Genomic DNA, 25,252 nt, shown 5'->3' with positions numbered 1-25,252 from the left:
AAGAACAAATAAAACTTATTCTTAAAACAAACTTTGCTTGAAATTACATAGCACATAGCTAATGCTGTGACTCAGAATTTCTAGCTCCCACAATTGTATCTGCCTACATATCTTTATCAGTAATTATCAGAGTTTAGTATTTTCTTTTTTAAAAATCTTATTGCTGAGTTTAAGACTTGTTTATTATTTAACGAAGTCCTTGGACAGTTTACAAAGATGGAGATAAACAGGTCAGACAATCTTACAAATAAGGATGAAGCATTACAGTCAAGTAACAATTTAAAGGAACCCAACTGAAAACAAACTAAGCATATACCAATTTTCAGTATTAAGGCTTAACACAGAATACAATTTCTTCTTGCGAGGTAAAAATGAATAAAAGGACTAGAATGGAAAGCTTATACCTGTGAGCTTCTATGAAGCTATTGTACTCTGAGTTAGGGTCTATCTGTTCAACAGAAGTCTGGATCTCTTTATGGACATTCACTATCTCTTCTGTTACAAGACTGGTGATCTGACTGTATTCATCAAGGATTCCTTTTCTGTGGGGGAAAAAATACAATAATTCATAGATTCAAAGGCCCGAAGGGACCATTATGATCATCTAGTCTAACCCCCTGCGTAACACAGGCCATAGAAGTCCTCCAAAATAATTCCAAAAGCATACCTAATGTACAACATGCTTTCATGAATATATATTTCAGAAAATCTTAATTTACAAACTAAAAGAACAAACAAATTCAGATAATTTCTTATTTTTTCTAGACCTTTAGTGTAAATCTTCATAATACTTGGCAGTCTTTAATACACTAAAGCACTTAGTTTTAAGAATTTTAACCCCGAACTCAACAAAAAGGGGAAAACTTTTTTGTTCTTGTTCCTAGTTTTCATTCTTCATACAACGATTTTACTAATATTTCAAAACTCTGTATATTGTTAATATTCTTATTCTGTTCTGCTACTACATTTTTAAGTTACATCTCTGTAGTAACAGATGTAAAATTAAACTATGATAACAAACAGAGTTGAATGCCTTGCAATTAGTTGTTCCTACAAATGGCTGTTCCAGCTGGCTAAAGAGAGAGAGAAAAGGAGTACTTGTGCCACCTTAGAGACTAACAAATTTATCTGAGCATAAGCTTTCGTGAGCTACAGCTCACTTCATCGGATGCATGCAGTGGAAAATACAGTGAGAAGATTTTATATACACAGAGAACATGAAACAATGGGTATTACCATACACACTTTAACGAGAGTGAACAGGTAAGGTGAGCTATTACCAGCAGGAGAGGGAAAAAAAAAAAAAAAGAAAACCTTTTGTAGTGATAATCAAGGTGGGCTATTTCCAGCAGTTGACAAGAACTTAGGAGGAACGGGGGGGGGGGGGGGGGAATAAACATTGGGAAATAATTTTACTTTCTGTAATGACAGATCCACTCCCAGTCTTTATTCAAGCCTAATGTAACAGTGTCCAGTTTGCAAATTAATTCCAATTCAGCAGTCTCTCGGAGTCCGTTTTTGAAGTTTTTTTGCTGAAGAATTGCCACTTTTAGGTCTATAATCGAGCGACTAGAGAGACTGAAGTGTTCCCCGACTGGTTTTTGAATGTTATAATTCTTGACATCTGATTTGTGTCCATTTATTCTTCTATGTAGAGACGGTCCAGTTTGATCAATGTGAGAGAGAGGAATCAGACTGTACATTATTGGAAAAAATAAAGAACCAAATTATGGTCCCTCCATCAAAGGGATTCTGCGAGAGGGAGGGCTCTGGGAGCATATTCCCTACCACCACCGCCGTGCCTCCAAACAGATAACAGACAAATTAAGGAACCACTAACACAGGCAGCACCATTAGTTACTCATGACACCATATATCACTACCAAGGAACAATTGCAGCAGTACTTCATCTGAACCCCCCACTGATAATTTTAACATCAAAATGTAGAGCTGCAACACTGACTCATTAGTTTAATAAAGAATGAGCTACTTTAATCTAAGATAACAAATTAGTGTACAGTTAGTCTCCATATTACAGGCCAGTGTGCATGTGACCCATGGGACCTTTTGCTCTCTATCATTTTAACTAATCAAATAATCTGCTCTCTGAATACTCTACGCACCAGAAGAAGCACACGTATGCTCATGTCACATTCAACATATATACAACAGTAAATAAGGAAGTGTTATTTACTTCTTCTCATAACACATGAACTAGGGGGTCACCAAATGAAATTAATAGGCAGCAGGTTTAAAACAAACAAAATGAAGTATTTCTCCACACAGCGCACAGTCAAGCTGTGGAACTCTTTGCCAGAGGATGTTGTGAAGGTCAAGACAACAACAGGGTTCATAAAAGAACTAGATAAGTTCATGGAAGATAGGTCCATCAATGGCCAGAAGCTGAGAATGAGTGACAGGGAATGGATCACTTGATGATTATCTGTTCTGTTCATTCCCATGGCACACCCGGCATTGGCCACTGTCGGAAGATTGGATACTGGGCTAGATGGACCTTTGGTCTGACCCAATATGGCTGTTCTTATATGTACCAACCAAAAAACCCAACAGCAGGAATATTTAATTTTTGGCATTCCTTAGCTATTTTCTATTTTACCTTTTTACACTTTCAATATTAACTTCAGCTATCTCACTGTGTTCTGAAAGAAGACAAAAAAATTTTTTAGTATCGATCACTATTGACCAACCAGAGTAGAGTGCACATTAGAGTAGAAGGAACATTAATCTATTTTCCTTGTAATCATTTTTCAAGTAGATGCTTAATGAACCCCAAAAATGTTGCTTGCCTGGATTTCCTCGCTATTTGAGTAAACAGTGGAGGCAAGAAAAAAATTAAAGCTCAATCTAACATTGGAATACAGTCGAAAAAATTTTAAAATACAAGGTAGATGATTTGAGATTAATGTAAAAAGAAGTGGGCATTCAGGAAAGCAAATATTTATATATGTCTTAAAAAATTATATTTGTAGAATGGGTTAATTGCCTATTTTCTATACTAGTTTCTGTGATACAAATTTTCTTCCCTTCAGTTCTAGGCATTTTCTTCCATTCTGTTATCAAGTTGGAGCTATACTACATCTTACCAATTCACTACAGGGCTACCAGTCCATAAAACCAGGATTGTTCAACCATACCTCATGAAGGTGTCCCATCTCCCCCACACTAAAACCACCCAGATCCTAGCCTGAAATTCCCTGAAACATCAGCTTTGGTTCTATCTTAGATTCAATGTTATCCAATAGTAGCAGTGTTCCAGTGAAAAGCCACTTTACAAAGAGTATTCTACTAATAAGGTGATAATTTATAAATGGCACCTTTTTACTTAAGAGAGCTGATCCTGTGTATATTCAGATATCCAGGTCCACTTAGTGACAAAACTACATTTTTACTGCTTTATACTCTTGTTGGTCCTGCAGATCAGAGAAAATGTTGGATTCTATTCCAACTTGTGCATCAATAGAACTATTTATTAAAATTGCAGAGATGAAGTGGGTGAGGTAATATCTTTTATCGGTCCAACTTCTGTTGGGGAGAAACACAAAGCTTTCAAGCTTACACAGAACTCTTCTTCAGGTCTTGAAAGCTTCTCTTCCAACAAATGAAGTTGACCAATAAACGATATTACCTCACCCATCTTGTCTCTCTAATATCATGGGACCAACCCAACTAAAACAACACTGCAAACAACAATATTAAATTACAATCATTTACAGCTATGGACCTCCACTGATGCGACTGGGACTACGCACTGGTGTAACTAAGGGCCTAAAGTAGCCCAAACACTCTATTACTGGTGATGATTAAGTTAAGAACTTGGCCTGATTCTCAAAAACTCTATAGAGATTGTGTCTGCAGGGCTGGCAATTAGAAAATCCAACTTGTGTACACGTAAATTATGCACACTTTGGGAGGGATTTTCAAAAGCACTCAATGTTGGTCTTATTCTCAATGGGAGCAGAGGTAGGCCAATACTCAGTGCTTCTGAAAATCCCACATTTGATATGGAGTTACTGATAGAATCAACATGAAACCCTGCGGTGTCATTTTTAGATTAACTTTTCCTAATAGTATCTCAATTGGGGTAAGTACATATTTTACCCACTACTGAACTTTTCAATTATCAGGTCTCTAAAGAAAGAACCCCAATCAGGGATTTTTTTAAAACTTGAAATGTACATGGTACGTGTTGTTTCTCAGCACTTGCCTCCATTACCTGATTGAGTGCAAAAACTGATGACAGAGAGTGTCACAACAGAAGGCATCTGAAACACTAGGATAACTAAGAAAACGATTTCTCCATGGTCTCTGTAGATAAATCCTGAGCAGCCAGGTGGAAGAAACTCCCAGCAGCTGATGGAGAAGTACAACTCAAAAAGTAGCTAGCTAATTTGGGTCAGACGGCTAACCTTCCCACAAGACCCAGGGAGAGAAAGGAGCGGGTATGCCCCCACTGCAATTAGACACTGGCAGCTGGCCCATGTCAGCTGACTCAGGCTCACAGGGCTCAGGCTGCAGGGCTGTTTAATTGCAATGTAGACTTCTGAGCCTGGCCTGCAGCCTGAGCCCTGGGACCCTCCTACTTTGCAGGGTCCTAGAGCCTGGGCTCCAGTCTGAGCCTTTGTCTACACCACAGGTAAACAGTCCAAGTCAGCTGGCATGGGCCAGCCACTGGTGTCTAACTGCAGTGTAGACATACCCCAAACGGCCCCAGGTTGGTACCACTGACAAGAATTGGATTTTTCCTGCCTCCTTTCCTACAGAGATCATAGAATTCTATTGTACCAAGTTAAGGAAGCAGGAATTTGCCCTCACCTATTCCTCTTTCTAGTCAGACATTAGCAAGGAATAGGAAAGATGATGATCAAGGAGCAAGTTGTTTCGTGCAAGCAGTTTAAGCTCAGAACTTGTCAAGAATTAAAGGATCCCACAGTGTCCTCTCCATGGTCCTTGAGAACAGGTACTTTTTTCAGGTGGCTTCTTCCTTCTTTTGCTATTCTATTAGCTGCTCTCCTCGCTAACCCCAACACCAAATTCCTCAAACTTGTCCTTGTGACTCACCCCACCAGCTGTTAGTTGTTTTTTTGTTTTTGCCAAACAAAACAAACACACTATAAGCACCAGTGAGAATGGCTTCCGGGCCAGGATCAAAGAAGTCAATGGGAAAAAGTTTTGGGCGGAATTTTACATTTAAAGGAATTTATATACTACTTGTTACACTAACCAGTGCGTCCAGACCAAGTCTATTGCATCCCAGGAACCTAGGGGCATACCAGGAGGCATAAGGGCTAGAGAAAAGATTCTCATCAGAATCTGGTGTCCTGCAGGTCAAGCCTCTTTCTGAAAACTGGAGCAGAAGTCCCTAGGGAACCAGACGTGTCACTTTCTCATTGCTCAGAGTCCATGGAGGTTGAGCAAGACTGTCTCACATAAGTTGAAATGAGTGAGGCCTAACATCTGGGGTATATTTTGCCTTTCTATTGCTCATTTGAGCAGATGTAAACTGACTGAATTAAAGAACCACTCCTACTTCATAAAAAGAAAAGGAGGACTTGTGGCACCTTAGAGACTAACCAATTTATTAGAGCATGAGCTTTCGTGAGCTACAGCTCACTTCCTCAGATGCATATCGTGGAAACTGCAGCAGGCTTTATATATACACAGAGAATATGAAACAATACCTATTCCCACCCCACTGTCCTGCTGGTAATAGCTTATCTAAAGTGATTTCCAGCACAAATCCAGGTTTTCTCACCCTCCACCCCCCCACACAAATTCACTCCCCTGCTGGTGATAGCCCATCCAAAGTGACAACTCTTTACACAATGTGCATGACAATCAAGCTGGGCTATTTCCTGCATAAATCCAGGTTCTCACATCCCCCCCACCCCCATACACACACAAACTCACTCTCCTGCTGGTAATAGCTCATCCAAACTGACCACTCTTCAAGTTAAAATCCAAGTTAAACCAGAACATCTGGGGGGGGGGGGTAGGAAAAAACAAGAGGAAACAGGCTACCTTGCATAATGACTTAGCCACTCCAAGTCTCTATTTAAGCCTAAATTAATAGTATCCAATTTGCAAATGAATTCCAATTCAGCAGTTTCTCGCTGGAGTCTGGATTTGAAGTTTTTTTGTTTTAAGATAGCGACCTTCATGTCTGTGATCGCGTGACCAGAGAGATTGAAGTGTTCTCCGACTGGTTTATGAATGTTATAATTCTTGACATCTGATTTGTGTCCATTTATTCTTTTACGTAGAGACTGTCCAGTTTGACCAATGTACATGGCAGAGGGGCATTGCTGGCACATGATGGCATATATCACATTGGTGGATGTGCAGGTGAACGAGCCTCTGATAGTGTGGCTGATGTTATTAGGCCCTGTGATGGTGTCCCCTGAATAGATATGTGGGCACAGTTGGCAACGGGCTTTGTTGCAAGGATAAGTTCCTGGGTTAGTGGTTCTGTTGTGTGGTATGTGGTTGTTGGTGACAGCCCCGCAACCTGAAGCAAATACTCACCAACAACCACATACCACACAACAGAACCACTAACCCAGGAACTTATCCTTGCAACAAAGCCCGTTGCCAACTGTGCCCACATATCTATTCAGGGGACACCATCACAGGGCCTAATAACATCAGCCACACTATCAGAGGCTCGTTCACCTGCACATCCACCAATGTGATATATGCCATCATGTGCCAGCAATGCCCCTCTGCCATGTACATTGGTCAAACTGGACAGTCTCTACGTAAAAGAATAAATGGACACAAATCAGATGTCAAGAATTATAACATTCATAAACCAGTCGGAGAACACTTCAATCTCTCTGGTCACGCGATCACAGACATGAAGGTCGCTATCTTAAAACAAAAAAACTTCAAATCCAGACTCCAGCGAGAAACTGCTGAATTGGAATTCATTTGCAAATTGGATACTATTAATTTAGGCTTAAATAGAGACTTGGAGTGGCTAAGTCATTATGCAAGGTAGCCTGTTTCCTCTTGTTTTTTCCTACCCCCCCCCCCCCAGATGTTCTGGTTTAACTTGGATTTTAACTTGAAGAGTGGTCAGTTTGGATGAGCTATTACCAGCAGGAGAGTGAGTTTGTGTGTGTATGGGGGTGGGGGGGATGTGAGAACCTGGATTTATGCAGGAAATAGCCCAGCTTGATTGTCATGCACATTGTGTAAAGAGTTGTCACTTTGGATGGGCTATCACCAGCAGGAGAGTGAATTTGTGTGGGGGGGTGGAGGGTGAGAAAACCTGGATTTGTGCTGGAAATCACTTTAGATAAGCTATTACCAGCAGGACAGTGGGGTGGGAATAGGTATTGTTTCATATTCTCTGTGTATATATAAAGCCTGCTGCAGTTTCCACGATATGCATCTGAGGAAGTGAGCTGTAGCTCACGAAAGCTCATGCTCTAATAAATTGGTTAGTCTCTAAGGTGCCACAAGTCCTCCTTTTCTTTTTGCGAATACAGACTAACACGGCTGTTACTCTGACTCCTACTTCATGTGATCCCAGATGAGATCGAGAGAAATCTGGACAGCGATGAAGTAGATAGAAACAGTACATAGACATCAAATCACTGTGCTCAGCAATTGACACTGCTGTTTGTGACTAAGATGAAAAGGGAGAAATCACAAAACAAAATTAGGGTCATCTGCAGGATTAGCAAATATGAGTTTAAATTAAATGATTCATTTCAAAGTTTTAAAAATGAAGATTGAGAATTTACTCAAACCAACTAATAATGTTAGAAGTTTATAGGAGGAAATGCCCTGTCTTTGACATGTCCACATAGTCCCTTAAGCCTGAAAAACATGAAGTCCCATTTATTTGAATGGACTTTCTATAGAAAACTGCCACCAGAACAAATAATGACTTTTCTTGGCCATTCCATTTGGTAATAAATAACATTGGTTTATTATTTTCTAACAGGACTAAAATAAAAATTAAATGGGATATTAAATAAAATTGACATCATATTACAAAGCAAAAGCAAAAAGGAAAAGATTATCTCACAGTGCTTTAACCATTTCTTCTTGCATCTTCTGTAATGAATCAAGTAACAGAGGAAGCGTAGTGTCATAGTACTGGTGCTGATGTAACTGTGCTCCCTTCAGTGCCAACACATACTGATTATGCAGCATGTGAAGTTTCATAGTGGCTTTATCATAACGATCTTTGGCTTTTTCAGTCTCCTTTCCTGAAGGAAAAGAAAAAGGGAAAATTCATACAGTGATTTAACAGCACACTGTAAGATCACTGCTTGTTAATAATACCAGAAATTAAGTATTCACAATTGCATTTTAGATCAATGACAAATTCACCCCTTTTTGCACCACTAAAACTTTAGGCAGATAGTTAAAAAAAGACTAACCCTGAGAATTCTTTTAATTCTTACATCGGGCCAAATTCTGCTCTTCTTACTGATGACCAAACATGGCAAAAACTCCAAATGACTTTAGTGGGCTTTTGTGTGAATAAGTCTTGATTAAGAACTGCAAGATTTGGCTGATTGCTTTTCAAAGGTATAGCCTAACAGGAGTATATGAAAACTTAGCAGCTGCTGCCTTCTAATATGTGGGAAAAATTACAATAATTTGATGGCCTATAACAAAAGTATACAAACACGACAAATCTATGCACACAATGTTCAATCTGCTTCACCACTTCCTACTACAATATTCAATACCTACAAAGTCTCCCAAATCACTTTTCCTCCACATTATCTTCTTTTGAAGCTAGAGATTAACTTTCCTTCACACTAGAAAAATCCAACTGAAAATGATCTAACCAAAGACTCCGGTTTACAGATCTGAATTCTTTATTCAAATCTCCCCTAAAGACCCTTTAAACTAACTATAGTGAGCACTTTCCTGTGCATCTCCAGTGTTCCGTCTTGTGTGTCTTTCTTTCAGGCCAAGATGCTGCAATAAGCTCCATGAAAGCAGAGAGCTTCACCCATACAGTGTTTATTTCAAGATCAGAGCTTTAGAATATAACCTCTCCAAGGCAGCAAGTGTTTTGATACTTGTGACACTCCCTTTATAATAGTAGTGTCTTGTACAGAGGCAAGCATACTATCAATACTTAAGTAAATGATAATTAATCTCTAAGAGTCAACTACTATGGTTGCATAATTCAAAGTACTTAAAAAAACCCACAAAACAACATTTGCATTTCTAGCAGTTTGAGGTTGTAATATTTTTAAACAGTTTCTGAAAATTATTTTGCCACTTAAACTTCAATGGTCATGACCATTATAATGCATTTTTTTAAAGCACTATCTTACGGATAAACAAAGCTTGTGCTAAAGCTATCAATAAAACCCTTCGCCTCCAACCAGAAAAATTCAGACTGTGGAAACACATTTCCCAGCTTTGCAAAGACAGCAATTGTGCACAATTGTTTTAAAAGATCATTTGTTTTCAGGTAATAAAACAAATTTTCCAATTACTTACCTATTTTTTCCATGTAGGAGGAACAGAGTTCTCAGGCTATAAAGTGATCAAGATGAACCCTTTGCATTCTGTGTACCAAACAGAAATCATGTACATCTCCACACCCTCACTAGTCAACTCTTTATCTTAGACACCTATGCTAACTACTTCACCTTCTACATCAGGATCAAATGAATTGCTAAACTCTCCAAAAATTAAATTGTTCGAGTTACACTTTGCATAGAACTCCTACTCTGCAGAGTCCACATTCTTAACTGAATACCTCTGTAGTACTTTTCTCAGGGTCACAATCGTTAGATGCTGCGTTTGTCAAAAGTAGCAGCAGCACGTTGGTACTTAAATTAGGTCAGCATAACTATGTCAGTCAGGGGTACTAAAAATCCCACAGCCCTGAGCTTCTTATCTATTTTGAACTAACCCCAGTGTAGAGGCAGGTTTATCGATGAAAGAATGCTTCTGTCAACATAAAAAGAAAAGGAGACTAACCAATTTATTTGAGCATAAGCTTTCGTGAGCTACAGCTCACTTCATCAGATGCATACTGTGGAAAGTGTACGGCTGTTACTCTGAAATCTGTCAACATAGGTATCATTACACAGGGAGGCAGTGTTCCAAAACCAATGGAAAAATATCTTGGGTCAATATAGGCTGCATCTGCGCTATGGGATTATGCCAGCATAGCTATGGCAGCCGACCTATGCCAGTAAAGCCTCCATAGCACAGACATACTCTTATGCTTCAACCAGAGAATGACTGTATTCCGCTGGCAACATAAAACCAGAAGGCATTTGTTTTTAATTTTTGTAACTGTTATATTCACTGTACATCTCTTGGAAAAGGAGAACACCTTCGCAAAACAACATAGAAATCAAAATACCTAACATTCTTTTGATAGTTTCCATATACAGAACTGCCACACTACCAATATTTTGCTATATGCAAATTATATATACATGCGCAGCTATCCACCCAATGCACCATGACAACCAAAAGCACACAGTTGAACATATTTGTGTTAATCATCACAACCACATTGCTGCAGAGACCCTCAGTACTAAAACACCCTCAAACACTACTACAAAGGACAAATTTATTCCTTTCATCTCTAACTCAGATATGTAATTGTTTTCCATAAATTATACCTCTATGACACATCACAACTCATTTCAGAATAAATCACACTATTAGTATGCGCCCTCAACTTTTAACTAACAGCTTTTGGACTCACTATTAATATGAAGAACTTAACTAAAACACTATATCTGGATTGAATTTCTTTTACCAATAGAATTCAGTGAAGCAACATGCACAGTTGATCAACTTGTCAATTAGCAGTGAGGAAAACATCCAAGTTCTCTTTATCAGTATAATTAATTTCATAAACAGATCTAATTACAATTCTATTGCCATCACTTGTTGACAAATCTGTTTAATGTTTATAGTAATAAACTGTATATACAATATGTTGTGCTATAAACATTATAATAAAGCTGGCAAAATTCAATTATGCAAGTTTGACATTTGCATGAGAATCTGGAGTGCTTGTTAAACTATTCTAGGAAGTCAATTATTTCAGTTTTCATTATGAACTTTTCAAGTGTTTATTACATATGGTATAAACCGCATACTGTACAACATGGTAGTCCACTATTTTTAAAAAGTATTTTATTTCAAAAATTAAAGATGGCAAATGGTCTCAGCATCATTCCAGTCCTTACAACTATACATTCTGTGGTCCTATGCCTTCTAGAGCCTAATATTTACTCTGAATAAAACAGCAGAGAAACTGAATTAAATTTCTTTACAACCATTAACATATTCAGCTCACTTTCAAAATGTACACTTGAGTTTTACATTAAGTCAAAAAGCAAACAGTTCAGAGAACCTGAGTCTCAGAAAATAAACTATGTGAAAAATTTTGTTCTAGTTCTGTATTTGCAGACATACCATATCAGCAAATGTATGTTAATATGCAAGAAAGTGACTCAGATTCTCCTGTTTCTCTTTTGTTTCCTATAACTTTTTATACTTCACCAAAAGCTAGAAGTTAAAGCTCAAACTTGGAGAGGTGCTAAGTACCTGCACCTACCACTGCCAAGAAAAGAATTCATGTGTACAGCATTTCTCCAGATTTGAACTATTTGGTTCATATGGCAAAATCCTGAATTCATGTAAGTCGTTGACAAAACTCCCATTGACATCAATGGGGCAAGGAATTCAGTCCTACACTCTGCAGTGCGATATTTGTTACATAAAGTTAAATATACAAATCAAAAAGTGACAAGTACTTACATAATATGGTGATGGATGCTACAGAAAACCTTTAGAAGAACAGACAAGTTCTGTCACTTATACCATTTCCGCAGCTAATTAAAATGTTATGAAACTGTCACTTCTATTTTCAATTCAGCTACACGATGATGTACATCGGACTAATACTTAAGGCTTATATATTCTTTGTTGTTACAAAGTTCAGGTCCAATTAAGCTTTCAGTTACAGAAACTTTTTCTCTTTAGCAAAATGTATATCATGTGTATGCAGTATCATGCAACAATGAACAGATAAAACTTTACCATTAATGCGGCACTTACACACAAAATCTCCAATCCAACTACTCTGCAATATAATCTTGAGAGGATGGATAGATTTAAATCAAAACTATTTAAACACTGCAGACAGCCTAGAAAAGTAAAGACTGGAGAGGAGAAAGGCCCAGGACAGAGAGGGAGATGCACCAGGACATAATGGGGTTTCTCAGGCAGCAAACACAGACAATGCAGACTCTTGTGGGTCTACAGGTTCACCAGGCTCCCTCTGCAGCCCACTGAGAACTCTTTTCCGGACTTCTCCACACACACCCCTAACATTCCCTATGGCATTGGGCCACGGCATTACCCTACTACTGTACCCCAGGGGATATTAAAGACAATCATAGCTTCACATATATCAACTATGGCTTTCAAAGGCCAGTGTATGTGTAGCTGAAATGGATATCAATGTACTTTCCCCTTCATCAGTTGTATTAATGTATTTGTTGTAAAATTGCACAATTATTTTGGCACTGAATATTTTTACAGAATAAAACGCTATAATTTGGAACATAATTCATCTTTATTAATTCACAACATATTCTGCCAAGTGCTTAGCAGATTTGAAAGCAACCAATTACCTATTAATGCACAGTGTCACACAACTCATAGGACCACTCTCAAACAAAATTAAATAGGTGCACTGACAGTTTTATATTCAGACATGTACATCAAGCACCACATAACTCCTACCAGGCCCCAAAGAACAGCAGGGCCAGGTAGAGCACTTTACAACAAAAAACACATTACCATGGCTCACTGTTAAAGCAGTATGTCAAAGACTCCATGCATTGTATATCTCCACGTTGAGCGCTTTTAATTGCCCTCATGTCTGGCTGTTCAAACTCAGCAGGCAGCTGCTCCACCATCACCCCAACAGACACTTCTCCCTTTGCTTACCAAATATTACGCAGGACACAGCAGTTATAACCACTAGAATATTTTTCTCACTGACGTCAAATCTCGTGAGTAAACAACCCCAGCATCCCTCCAATCGACCTGAAGCACATTCAACTGGCACTCTACATCTTCTGAACCAGTAGCTGAATCTCTCCTGAGTGCTGTCGAAGTGGCCAGTGTATGGCTTCATGCACTAAGGTAGCAACAGCAGGCTGGGCCCTCCAGGATCACTACTGGCATTTCAACATTCCCAATGGTAATCCAACAGTTGACAAAGACCCTGCTGGTAGCTTTCTGAAAAGTTCCGTATTCTTAAAGATGCGAGAGTCATGCATCTTCCCTGACCAGCCCACACTCATGTCAATGATGCACCAATGCTTGCATCACGATAGAAAAGTAGCCCTTTCTGCTGCTGTACTCTGTGGCAAGGTGGTTTGGTGCCAAAATAGGAATATATGTGCAGTCTGTCAATCCATCGCAGTTCAGAAATCCCATTGCTGCAAATCCATCTACTACGTCCTGCACGTTGCAAGAGATGCAGGAGATGATTAATGACTCCCATACACTTGTTTGACAACAGTACTTACAGTGGATTTTCCAACTCCAAATAGATTTCCTAATGACTAGTAGCAATTTGGCATTGCAAGTTTCCACAGTGTCATTGCCACTTGCTTCTCCACTGTCAATGCAGCTCTCACATTACTGTACCTGAACTCATAGGCACTGACTCCGTAGGTGCTTTGGGGCTGGAGCACCCACAGAGAAAAAACGGTAGGTACTGAGCACCCACCAGCAGCCCCCTTATGAGCTCCCCTAGCGCCTCCCAGTGGGCCCCATGGATCAGCACCTCCTCCTCCCTCCCCGCACCTCCTGCCCACCACAATCGTGCAGCGGCATGCAGGAGACTGGGAGTGGAGATCGGAGGAGCTAGGACGTGGTACGCTTGAGGGAGGAGGCAAAACTGGGCAGGAAGAGGTGGGGCAAGGGTGGAGCAGGAGCAGGCAGGGTGAGGCCTTGGGGGAAGGAGTGAGTGGGGTGAAGCCTGGGGCAGGGCCGGTGATCAAGAACCCCCCAGCACTTTGGAAAGTCATCTCCTGTGCCTGAGCTGAGAGACTGGACGATGCTCAGTGCACAAATGCAAAAAAGTGACCTTCTGGATCTGAGAGTTCTGCAGCCGCTGATTGTCATCCCAAGCCTGCATTGTAATCAATCCATATTTGATCTGTCAGTCCTCATCTCCAAAGAAAACCTGCACAACACTTTCAAAAGACAAGCCTGGGAGCTTCAATTCATAACTTTGCTGGACACTAAAAATCATGAATTGGAGAGATAGAGAGAGAGACACGAAATTTATGGCTTATTTACAACAATCTCTAACCCACTAACAACTCCTACCAGCTGCCTCCCCCACCCCTTCCTTTCCTCCCTATGACTGGAAGGGTGTTAATGGGCCTCTTCACCTTGAATGGTCCCTTGAAATGTGTTAACAACTCATGCTAAACTATCTGCTCCACACTGGATTTAGCTGTAACACTGAATATGTTTCCCAGACCTGAAGAAGAGCTCTAGGTAAACACGAAAGCTAGTCTCGCTCACCAGCTGAAGTTGTTCCAATAAAAGATTGCTTCACACACTTCGGGCTTGTCTGCACTGGCTAGTTTTTTCGCCAAAAGCCAGTTTTTGGCGACAAAACGGTGGTAACGTACACACTGCAATGTGACTTTTTCGAAAAAAATGCCTAGTTTTGGCAACAAAAAACTTCCACCCTGTGAGAGACTTTTTTCTTTTCCCCTCTCTTTATTGTCGACAAACATGCAGCATAGACACCACAGGGTTTTTTTTTCCAGTTTTACTGGCCTCCAGAAAGTAACCCACAATTCCCATGCTGCTGCTCTGGTCAGCAGTTTGAACTCCGCTGCCCTGCAGCCAACCCGCTCCTCCCCCTTGCAAGCCCAAGGAATTTTAAATCTCATTTCCTGCTTGCTGGCTTCCCAGATGAGCATGGCTGGCTGTCGCACCAAACGCGCTCCCACTTGGACCACCACTGAGTTGTTGGATCTGATCAGTATATCGGGAAAGGAGTCTGTTCAGTCGCAGCTACGAGTGACCCGCAGGAATCGGGACACGTATGGGCAAATTTCTCGAGGCTTGTGCGAAAAGTGCTATGATCGGGACACGCAGCAGTGCAGAGCGAAGATAAAGGAGCTGAGGCAGGCGTACCTTAAGGTGTGGGAGGTGAACCATCGCTCCAATGCTGCACATAAGACCTGCCGCTTCTATAAGTAGCTGAATGCTATCCTCGGTGGTGACCCCACCTCCATCGCCAATAGCCCCGTGGATACTTCGCAGGCAGCAGAAAGAGGGGGTAACCCGCAGACTGAAATTCTGGATGAAGAAGTTGAGCTAGAAGAGCATGTGGTTCTCACAGCAGTGTCGCCCGGTGGGGCAGACAGCCAGGAACTTTTCTCCACTCCAGAAGTGCTCAACAGGGAGCAGGAAGCAGATGTGACGCAGGGTAAGTTGCTGTGGCTTGTGTAGGAAATTGAAACGTGGGAGGCAGGTAGTGTTTTCTGTGAGCTGGACATTGTCCTGTGTAGCTAATCTGCATGGTCAAGCAGGGTGTCGACAGACATAGAGACCTGCAGGGAATCCTTCAGAGAAAGACTCTGGAAAGTTTTGAAGAGGTAATTGTTAATCCTCTGTCGCAGGTTCCAAGGGATTGCAACCTTGTTAGTTCCCCCATTGTAGGAAACTGTACCATGCCATTTAGCAATCACTGGAGCTGGGATCAAAGTGGCACATAGTTGAGCTGTATATAGACCAGGGTGAAAGCTGCAAGCATTCAGCATCTGTGCCCTGGTTTCTCTGGTCACCCGCAGCAGCGAAATGTCAGCCAGCAGGTTGGCCGCCTGTGAAAAAGTGTGGGATAATTTTAGAATGACTTCCCTGCACAACTCCCCTGCAAGCCGTAACCTTTTGTCCGTAAGCACAACTGTCTTCCCCCCATTCCTGACCCTCACAATGATTGGGGTGCTCGTGAAGCTGTGTGCCTCCCTAGAGTCTGAGAAAGAAAGTGATTTCTACTACCAAAATACCCTTTTTACTAAAACGTTTCAATCATTCACTGGAATGTAACAATCCCTCTTCTGTTCTGCACAGACCTTTAAGAACACGCCACACACCCCCGCGGACCGGCTTTGGCAAATAACAAAAAACCTTAGGCGCAGCAAAGACGATATATTCCGGGAGGTGCTGCAGCGCGATGAAAGACAGACCAGGGAACGCAAAGAGTGCTGGGAAGCCAAAAGGCAGGACAGAAAAGAGAATGCTGCTTTGCTAGGCAAGTGACAGAGCAGATGATAAAAGTTATGGAGGATCAGACAGAGATGCTCAAGTCTTTAATACCGCTGCAGACTGTGCAGATCCGTGGTCAACCTCCACTTCAGCACATGCAGATGCACAATTCTTTGCCAACCCCCACCCCCCTCCATGCCCACACATTCCTTTTCACTTCACAACCCTCTTGAGTTTCCCCATCACTCCACCCCCCTCACAGCTTGGAGCTACACACAGTTGTGAGGTTTTACCCTTTTTAACAACAAATAAAGGCTAAGGTATTAATGGTACAGCGTTTTTATTGTGTGTTCTACAAAAGCATATAGCAATCAATTCACTCTGGGAACAGGCTTCTAAAGCATTGGGCCCCAAAATTGTACATGGATGCACCAGGGAAGCAACTCCAAAGCAGATGTGTTACTGCCCCCATTGTCAAAATAGTTCCTCAAAGCCTCTCTGATGTTAATAGCAGCCCTCTGGGCTCCTCTGACAGCCCTAGAATCTGGCTGTTCAAACTGTGCAACCAAGTGCTCTGTCACAGTGCTCTACACCTGAGCAAACATTTCATCCTTAGATTCACACAGATTATGCAAAGTGCAGCACGCAGCTATGACCACGAGAATATTATTCTCGGTAAGGTCTAGCCACTGAGACACCTCCAGTGAGCTTTCAAACGGCCAAAGGTACACTCGACCACCATGCATCTGCTCAGCCTGTTGTTAAAATGCTCCTTACTGCTGTCCAGGTGCCCTGTGTAAAGTTTCATGAGCCAGGGCTGTAAGGGGTAAGCTGGGTCTCCCAGGATTACTATGGTCTTGAAAGAAAGTACCCGCCTGCAACTTTCTGTACAGGCCACAATTCCTGAAGATGCGTGCGTCATGCACCTTTACAGACCAGCCTGTACGGATGTCCGTGAAACGTCCTCAGTGATCCACAAGCATCTGCAACACTGTGGGGAAGTATCCCTTCCTATTGATGGATTCAAAGGCAAGGTGGTCTGGCGCTAAAATTGGAATGTGTGCGCCATCAATCGCCCCACCACAGTTAGGGAAACCCATCTCTGCAAAGCCATTCGCTATTTCATGCACATTTCCCAGAGACATGGTCCTATGCAGCAGAATGCGATTTACTGCCCTGCCGCAGCAGTGGACTTCACTACTCCAAACTGATTTGCAACTGACCGGTAGCAGTCTAGATTCACCAGTTTCCACACAATGATTGCAACTCGCTTCTCTACAGAAAGGGCAGCTCTCAATCTGGTGTCCTTGCACTGCAGTTCGGAAGATAGCTCCATGAAGGTTGCTTTACACATCCTAAAGTTTTGTACCCATTGGTCATCATCCCACACCTGCATGACAATGCAATCCCACCAATCAGTGCTTGTTTCCCTAGCCCAAAAGTGACGGTCTGCCTTATGCAGCTGCCCTGTGAATGCACAAAGCACTGATAAGCTGCTACCGTCAATATCACACTCAGGTGCCTACAATTCATCCTCTCCTAACTTTGCGATTAACTCTGAGCAACTGTGCTGCCATGCGCGATGTCCTCACGACAGCTAACAGCACATAGGAGAGAAGTGCAGGATCCATCTTCTCTCGCTGCAGATGCTGGCGGGCACTACGAAAGACTGACAGTTGGAAAAATGGCACAAAAGGAAGCCAGAAACCTTTGGAGGGGTGAGACAAAGCGGTGCATGATGGTACATTTTGCACATCCCAGGATGCGCCGCACTCCATTTCCGCATTCCCACAACACCTAGCAACAGATGGTCACAGTGCATTCCTCTCACTGTCAACAAAGGTGTCCCGAATGTGGACATGATCTGTCAGAGGGAGCAAATATAAACACTTTGGCAACTTTCCTTTTGTCGATTTTTCCTTGTCGACATTAGTTTCATCAACAAAACTTGCCAGTGTAGACAAGCTCTTTGTCTCTCTAATATCCTGGCAATTCGTTCTTTTTATAGCATAACATTAACAAAACACTACTTTATTTCTGTGTGAATAACTGTATACGTATCATGTATTACATTTTTTTTCAGCCCATGCATATTCCATAGAGTCACTGCACTCTAGCTCAAAATTATTAAGATATCTTGGGTCCCAAAAATAAATTATTGGCAGCAGTAGCTAAGAGAAATAATTTCTAGAATAAACTGAAAATATTATGCAATGCTTTTCCATATTAGGTTTGCTAATGGGAGCCAGCAACTGACGATTCAAGTGTCACGATACGGGTAATCTGAAAAAATATTAGGGTGAGCTCAACAAAATAAGCTAACAACAAGGTATTAATGCTATACCAGTGAAGACTCTCACACTGTTTAATACACAAGACCAAGGAGTATATTGTAATCACATTGTTGGCATGGACTGACAAGAGTTCTTTGAAAAGCAGATATTGATCTTAAGGGGTAATCTTAAACTATTTCAAATACAAAAGTCAGGAAAAAATGCAATTTCTCATTTGGTGTTCTTTTAACCTTAGTGCAAAAGTGTACGGCTTTCTCTCGTTAGTTTCAAATAAAATCGAAAGTTTGTGTCAAAAATATTTTAGGCTGTTTTGTTTTTTAATATTATCCTAAGCATGTTAAGTTAGACTTATTCAAGGGAACATGAATCCCAAAACCTGAAGAGGGTCCTCTATAACTAACAGTACTCTCTTGAGAAAAGATTGTTCCTTCTCATATGCTATGTTTTTCCACACTGCTTCCCACCTTTGAGAGAAATCTCCTGATTCCCAAGTGCCTAAAATCCTTTATCTCCATTTTCAAATTTCTCTTTATAATTCACTTATTTCACCTAGCTTTCCACCATTGGTTGAGAACAAAGTCATAGTCAACCCTGTGCCTCATTTTGTAATTGTACTACAGCCATTCAATTTATCCTAGAAGCTCCTTGGCATAGGAATCTGTTTAAACTAAGTCTTTTGTAAAGTGTTATGCACATCTAAGTGATACTATATAATTTATCTCTTTGACAATTCATATATTCTCCTGAGAAAATGCTAGTACATGACCCAAAGAGGCACTGTGTTTTAAACACATTTGGTTCCCAAGTTGAGTTCAGCTTCACTGGGCTTCCACAAGGACAGAACTCAAGAGACTTTAAAAAAAATATTTTTTACTGATATACAAAGCAAATCACATCCAAACAATCTTAACTGAACTAGAACCGTAAACCTTATAAAAGTTGGTGACAAGGGGTGAACTCTGTGGAAGTTACTGATCAGCCTCCATCATCAAGATTCTGCAGTTAGATATAAAATAAAAAAATGCAAGAGCACTGCAGTTTAATTGACATCACTTTCACTAGGCCAACAAAAAAAAAAAAAAAGAAAGAAAAGGAGTACTTGTGGCACCTTAGAGACTAACCAATTTGAGCACGAGCTTTCGTGAGCTACAGCTCACTTCATCGGATGCATACTGTGGAAACTGCAGAAGACATTATATACACAGAGACCATGAAACAATACCTCCTCCCACCCCACTGTCCTGCTGGTAATAGCTTATCTAAAGTGATCATCAAGGTGGGCCATTTCCAGCACAAATCCAGGTTCTCTCACCCCCCCACCCCCCTCCAAAAACCACACACACAAACTCACTCTCCTGCTGGTAATAGCTTATCCAAAGTGACCACTCTCCTCACAATGTGTATGAAAATCAAGGTGGGCCATTTCCAGCACAAATACAGGTTTTCTCACACACACACCCCCACAAACTCACTCTCCTGCTGGCAATAGCTCATCCAAACTGATCACTCTCCTTACAATGTGCATGATAATTAAGGTGGGCCATTTCCAGCATAAATCCAAGTTTAACCAGAACGTCGGGGGGTTGGGGGGGATAGAAAAAAACAAGGGGAAATAGGCTACCTTGCATAATGACTTAGCCACTCCCAATCTCTATTTAAGCCTAAATTAAGTGTCCAATTTACAAATGAATTCCAATTCACATCGTCTACAGCCAAGCTCTGCGATACAATCGCATTTGCTCCAACCCCTCAGACAGAGACAAACACCTACAAGATCTCTATCAAGCATTCTTACAAATACAATACCCACCTGCGGAAGTGAAGAAACAGATTGATAGAGCCAGAAGAGTTCCCACAAGTCACCTACTACAGGACAGGCCTAACAAAGAAAATAACAGAACGCCACTAGCCGTCACCTTCAGCCCCCAACTAAAACCCCTCCAACGCATTATTAAGGATCTACAACCTATCCTGAAGGATGCCCCAACACTCTCACAAATCTTGGGAGACAGGCCAGTCCTTGCCTACAGACAGCCCCCCAACCTGAAGCAAATACTCACCAGCAACCACATACCACACAACAGAACCACTAACCCAGGAACCTATCCTTGCAACAAAGCCCGTTGCCAGCTGTGCCCACATATCTATTCAGGGGACACCATCATAGGGCCTAATAACATCAGCCACACTATCAGAGGCTCATTCACCTGCACATCCACCAATGTGATATATGCCATCATGTGCCAGCAATGCCCCTCTGCCATGTACATTGGTCAAACTGGACAGTCTCTATGTAAAAGAATAAATGGACACAAATCAGACGTCAAGAATTATAACATTCATAAACCAGTCGGAGAACACTTCAATCTCTCTGGTCACGCGATTACAGACATGAAGGTCGCTACCTTACAACAAAAAAACTTCAAATCCAGACTCCAGCGAGAAACTGCTGAATTGGAATTCATTTGCAAATTGGACACTATTAATTTAGGCTTAAATAGAGACTGGGAGTGGCTAAGTCATTATGCAAGGTAGCCTATTTCCCCTTGTTTTTTTCTATCCCCCCCACCCCCCCCGACGTTCTAGTTAAACTTGGATTTATGCTGGAAATGGCCCACCTTGATTATCATGCACATTGTAAGGAGAGTGGTCAGTTTGGATGAGCTATTGCCAGCAGGAGAGTGAGTTGGGGGGGGGGGGGGGGAAGAACCTGGATTTGTGCTGGAGATGGCCCACCTTATCATGCACATTGTAGGGAGAGTGGTCGCTTTGGATAAGCTATTACCAGCAGGAGAGAGAGTTTTTGTGTGTGTGTTTTTTTGAAAAAAAGGGGGTGGGGGGGTGAGAAAACCTGAATTTGTGCTGGAAATGGCCCACCTTGATTTTCATACACATTGTGAGGAGAGTGGTCACTTTGGATAAGCTATTACCAGCAGGAGAGTGAGTTTGTGTGTGTGGTTTTTGGAGGGGGGTGGGGGGGTGAGAAAACCTGGATTTGTGCTGGAAATGGCCCACCTTGATTACCATACACATTTTAAAGAGAGTGGTCACTTTGGATGGGCTCTTACCAGCAGGAGAGTGAGTTTGTGTGGGGGTGGGCAGAGGGTGAGAAAACCTGGATTTGAGCTGGAAATGGCCCAACTTGATGATCACTTTAGATAAGCTATTACCAGCAGGAGAGTGGGGTGGGAGGAGGTATTGTTTCATGGTCTCTGTGTATATAATGTCTTCTGCAGTTTCCACAGTATGCATCCGATGAAGTGAGCTGCAGCTCACGAAAGCTCATGCTCAAATAAATTGGTTAGTCTCTAAGGTGCCACAAGTACTCCTTTTCTTTTTGCGAATACAGACTAACACGGCTGTTACTCTGAAAAAAAAAACCCAGCAAGTAAAGTATAAACAGGAGTGAGTTTATTGCCTCCTTACCTATAAATCTCTCACACAAGAAATCAGAAAACAAGCCAACCATTAAATGCATATTTAATTGTTCCCCACAGAATTTTTTTTTTTACTGTTCCTGCCAAACAAACATGATAAAAAGTTTTCCTCAAGTTCTATGTAAGAATATTTACTATATCTTCATGACTGCAACAGACAATAGTGATAATAAGACAAAAGTAACTGAAATGCCTCAAATTTCCGAGGTTCGGAACTTACAGGATCTGACTGTCTTCCCAGTGTGTAACAGCAGTTAAAATAAGCAACATCCTGGTACATTAAAAAGACAGAGAAACAATACTGAAACTATTTATATATGTAGTGTATGTAAGAAATCTTTATATAAAACAATGGTACTTTATTATCTAATGTAATAGGTCTAATTTTGGTTGCTTCATCCCAAGAACAAGGGATTATGATTAAGGGTTTCAGAGTAGCAGCTGTGTTAGTCTGTATTAGCAAAAAGAAAAGGAGTACTTGCGGCACCTTAGAGACTAACAAATTTATTTGAGCATAAGCTTTCGTGAGCTATAGCTCACGTCATCGGATGCATTCAATGGAAAATACAGTGGGGAAATTTATATGCACAGAGAACATGAAACAATGTGTGTTTCCATACACACTGTAACCAGAGTGATCACCTAAGGAGAGCTATTACCAGCAGGAGAGCGGGGGAAAAAACTTTTGTAGTGATAATCAAGGTGGGCCATTGCCAGCAGTTGACAAGAACGTCTGAAGAACAGTGGGGTGGGGGGAAATAAACATGGGGAAATAGTTTTACTTTGTGTAATGATCCATCCACTCCCAGTCTCTATTCAAGCCTAAGTTAATTGTATCCAGTTTGCAAATTAATTCCAATTCAGCAGTCTCTCGTTGGAGTGTGTTTTTGAAGGTTTTTTGTTGTAATATTGCAAACTTTAGGTCTGTAATCGAGTGACCAGAGAGATTGAAGTGTTCTCCGACTGGTTTTTGAATGTTATAATTCTTGACGTCTGATTTGTGTCCATTTATTCTTTTATGTAGAGACTGTCCAGTTTGAACAATGTACATGGCAGAGGGGCATTGCTGGCACATGATGGCATATATCACACTGGTACATGTGCAGGTGAACAAGCCTCTGACAGTGTGGCTGATGTTATTAGGCCCTATGATGGTGTCCCCTGAATAGATATGTGGACACAGTTGGCAACGGGCTTTGTTGCAAGGATAGGTTCCTGGGTTAGTGGTTCTGTTGTGTGGTTGCTGGTGAGTATTTGCTTCAGGTTGGGGGGCTGTCTGTAAGCAAGGACTGGCCTGTCTCCCAAGATCTGTGAGAGTGATGGGTCGTCCCTCAGGATAGGTTGTAGATCCTTGACGATGCGTTGGAGAAGTTTTAGTTGGGGGCTAAAGGTGATGGCTAGTGGCATTCTGTTATTTTCGTTGTTGGGCCTGTCCTATAGTAGGTGACTTCTGGGTACTCTCCTGGCTCTGTCAATCTAAAAGTTGCAATTCTTCAACAAAAAAAACTTCAAAAACAGACTCCAACGAGAGACTGCTGAATTGGAATTAATTTGCAAACTGGATACAATTAAGTTAGGCTTGAATAGAGACTGGGAGTAGATGGGTCATTACACAAAGTAAAACTATTTCCCCATGATTATTTCTCCCCACCACCCCCCACGGTTCCTCAGATGTTCTTGTCAACTGCTGGAAATAGCCCACCTTGATTATCACAACAAAAGGCTTCCTGCTCTCCTGCTGGTAATAGCTCACCTTAAGTGATCACTCTGGTTACAGTGTGTATGGTAACACCCATTGTTTCATGTTCTCTGTGTATATAAATCTCCCCACTGTATTTTCCACTGAATGCATCCGATGAAGTGAGCAGTAGCTCACGAAAGCTTATGCTCAAATAAATTTGTTAGTCTCTAAGGTGCTACAAGTACTCCTTTTCTTTTTATGATTAAAGGGTTATATATTTGAGGCATTTCCTTCTGCCACTGGATTTCCATGCCACAGCTGGTCATTAGGACACTTTGAGGCTGGATCTGAACAACTGGCTAATATCTTGAAAGCTAATAAAGTGTACATTTTCAAGGGGTATGATGGAAGCCAGATTACTCGGATTTTTTTTTTTTTAAACAGGTTAGAAAATGCACTTCAAGAATGAATTGATATGGGGGTGTAGATAACCTTTTCCATATCTAATTTCCTGTGATTTCTAGGTCTCTCTCTACTTAAGTCAAAAAGGCAACAAACCAAAGGCTGAAACACCTTGAGTTTGTAATGCCTGTACAATAACTTGGGTCCATACTGAAGAACTATAATACAATAAACACTGGTAATATCCACTGGTTACAGTGCTTGGGATGAGTTGTTCAGCTGAGCTGCAGCTAACCTAGTGAAGTCTATAGCATCATCTTCACAATATGGATGCGAAGCCAAAGAGAGAAGCTATGCCAACTTACCCAGTCCTCCTAATTCCATCCCATAATGCAGGGCCTCATGTTTAGAATTAACCTAAAAGACCTGGCTTCCAGCACCAGTTCAGGGAATTATGTTATGAGTCCTTCAGGAGTCCCAGAACCATGGATATAAGAGGTGCTGCATGTGGATGCACCAAACTAACGATTGAGGGTAACACTGCTACGTGGACACACTAAGCCCTTCCAAGGACAACCAGGACAATCATCTAATTTCATTAATTTTTCTGCAATAGTTTCCTTCTTAACAAAAACATACCTTATGTTTCTGTAGTCGCTATGATATGGAGCCACAAAATTTAAGATATCTAGGTACTAAGTTTATGTCCTGAAGTATTAGATTTCATCAACCTCAGGGTCTAGGAAAGGACTTTTCCAATCTGTAAAGCATTGCACAATTCACTAGGTGCATTACAGATATTTTCACTTTCTTCTGAGTCATCATATAATGGTCATTACCAGAGCACAGCAACTGGTCTGGAGACATCTCCTACAACAATCTTTATGTTCCAATGACTCCACAGATTTGAACCAACAGAGTAAGATACAGATTTCAGAAAGAATGCATTTTCTGCCTATACAGTACAGGTTTTTTCTGGTTTCCGTTCAGTCACAAAAATATGTTCCAAGGTAGTCAAACATTGACTTTATGCAGAAATTACCAATACAAGTCTACCACAAAACATGTTCTTTCAAAAAAAAAAAAAAAAAAAAGTTACAGCTAACTCAAATAAAAACAAATATTTCATATTTTAACTGCATAAAACATAAAAACCT

The 25,252-nt window shown here is 41.1% G+C and overlaps 1 protein-coding gene across 4 annotated transcripts in view; it reads right to left on the bottom strand.

Moving 5' to 3' along the window:
* The window catches only part of FER (FER tyrosine kinase), a 424,757-nt gene that overhangs the window by 314,355 nt on the left and 85,150 nt on the right, over nt 1–25,252 (bottom strand). For all 4 annotated transcript variants that reach the window (XM_084629253.1, XM_084629251.1, XM_084629254.1 and 1 more), the window contains 2 exons: nt 8,057–8,240; nt 405–542 (listed from right to left, as the gene is read on the bottom strand). In XM_084629253.1, the coding sequence (XP_084485379.1) occupies nt 405–542; nt 8,057–8,240 (322 nt within the window). The remainder of the gene's footprint in view (nt 1–404; nt 543–8,056; nt 8,241–25,252) is intronic.

Source organism: Lepidochelys olivacea (assembly GCF_965140295.1).
Source record: "Lepidochelys olivacea isolate rLepOli2 genome assembly, chromosome: 5".
NCBI classification, from domain to species: domain Eukaryota; kingdom Metazoa; phylum Chordata; order Testudines; family Cheloniidae; genus Lepidochelys; species Lepidochelys olivacea.
This window is presented reverse-complemented; position numbering and strand designations above follow the sequence as displayed.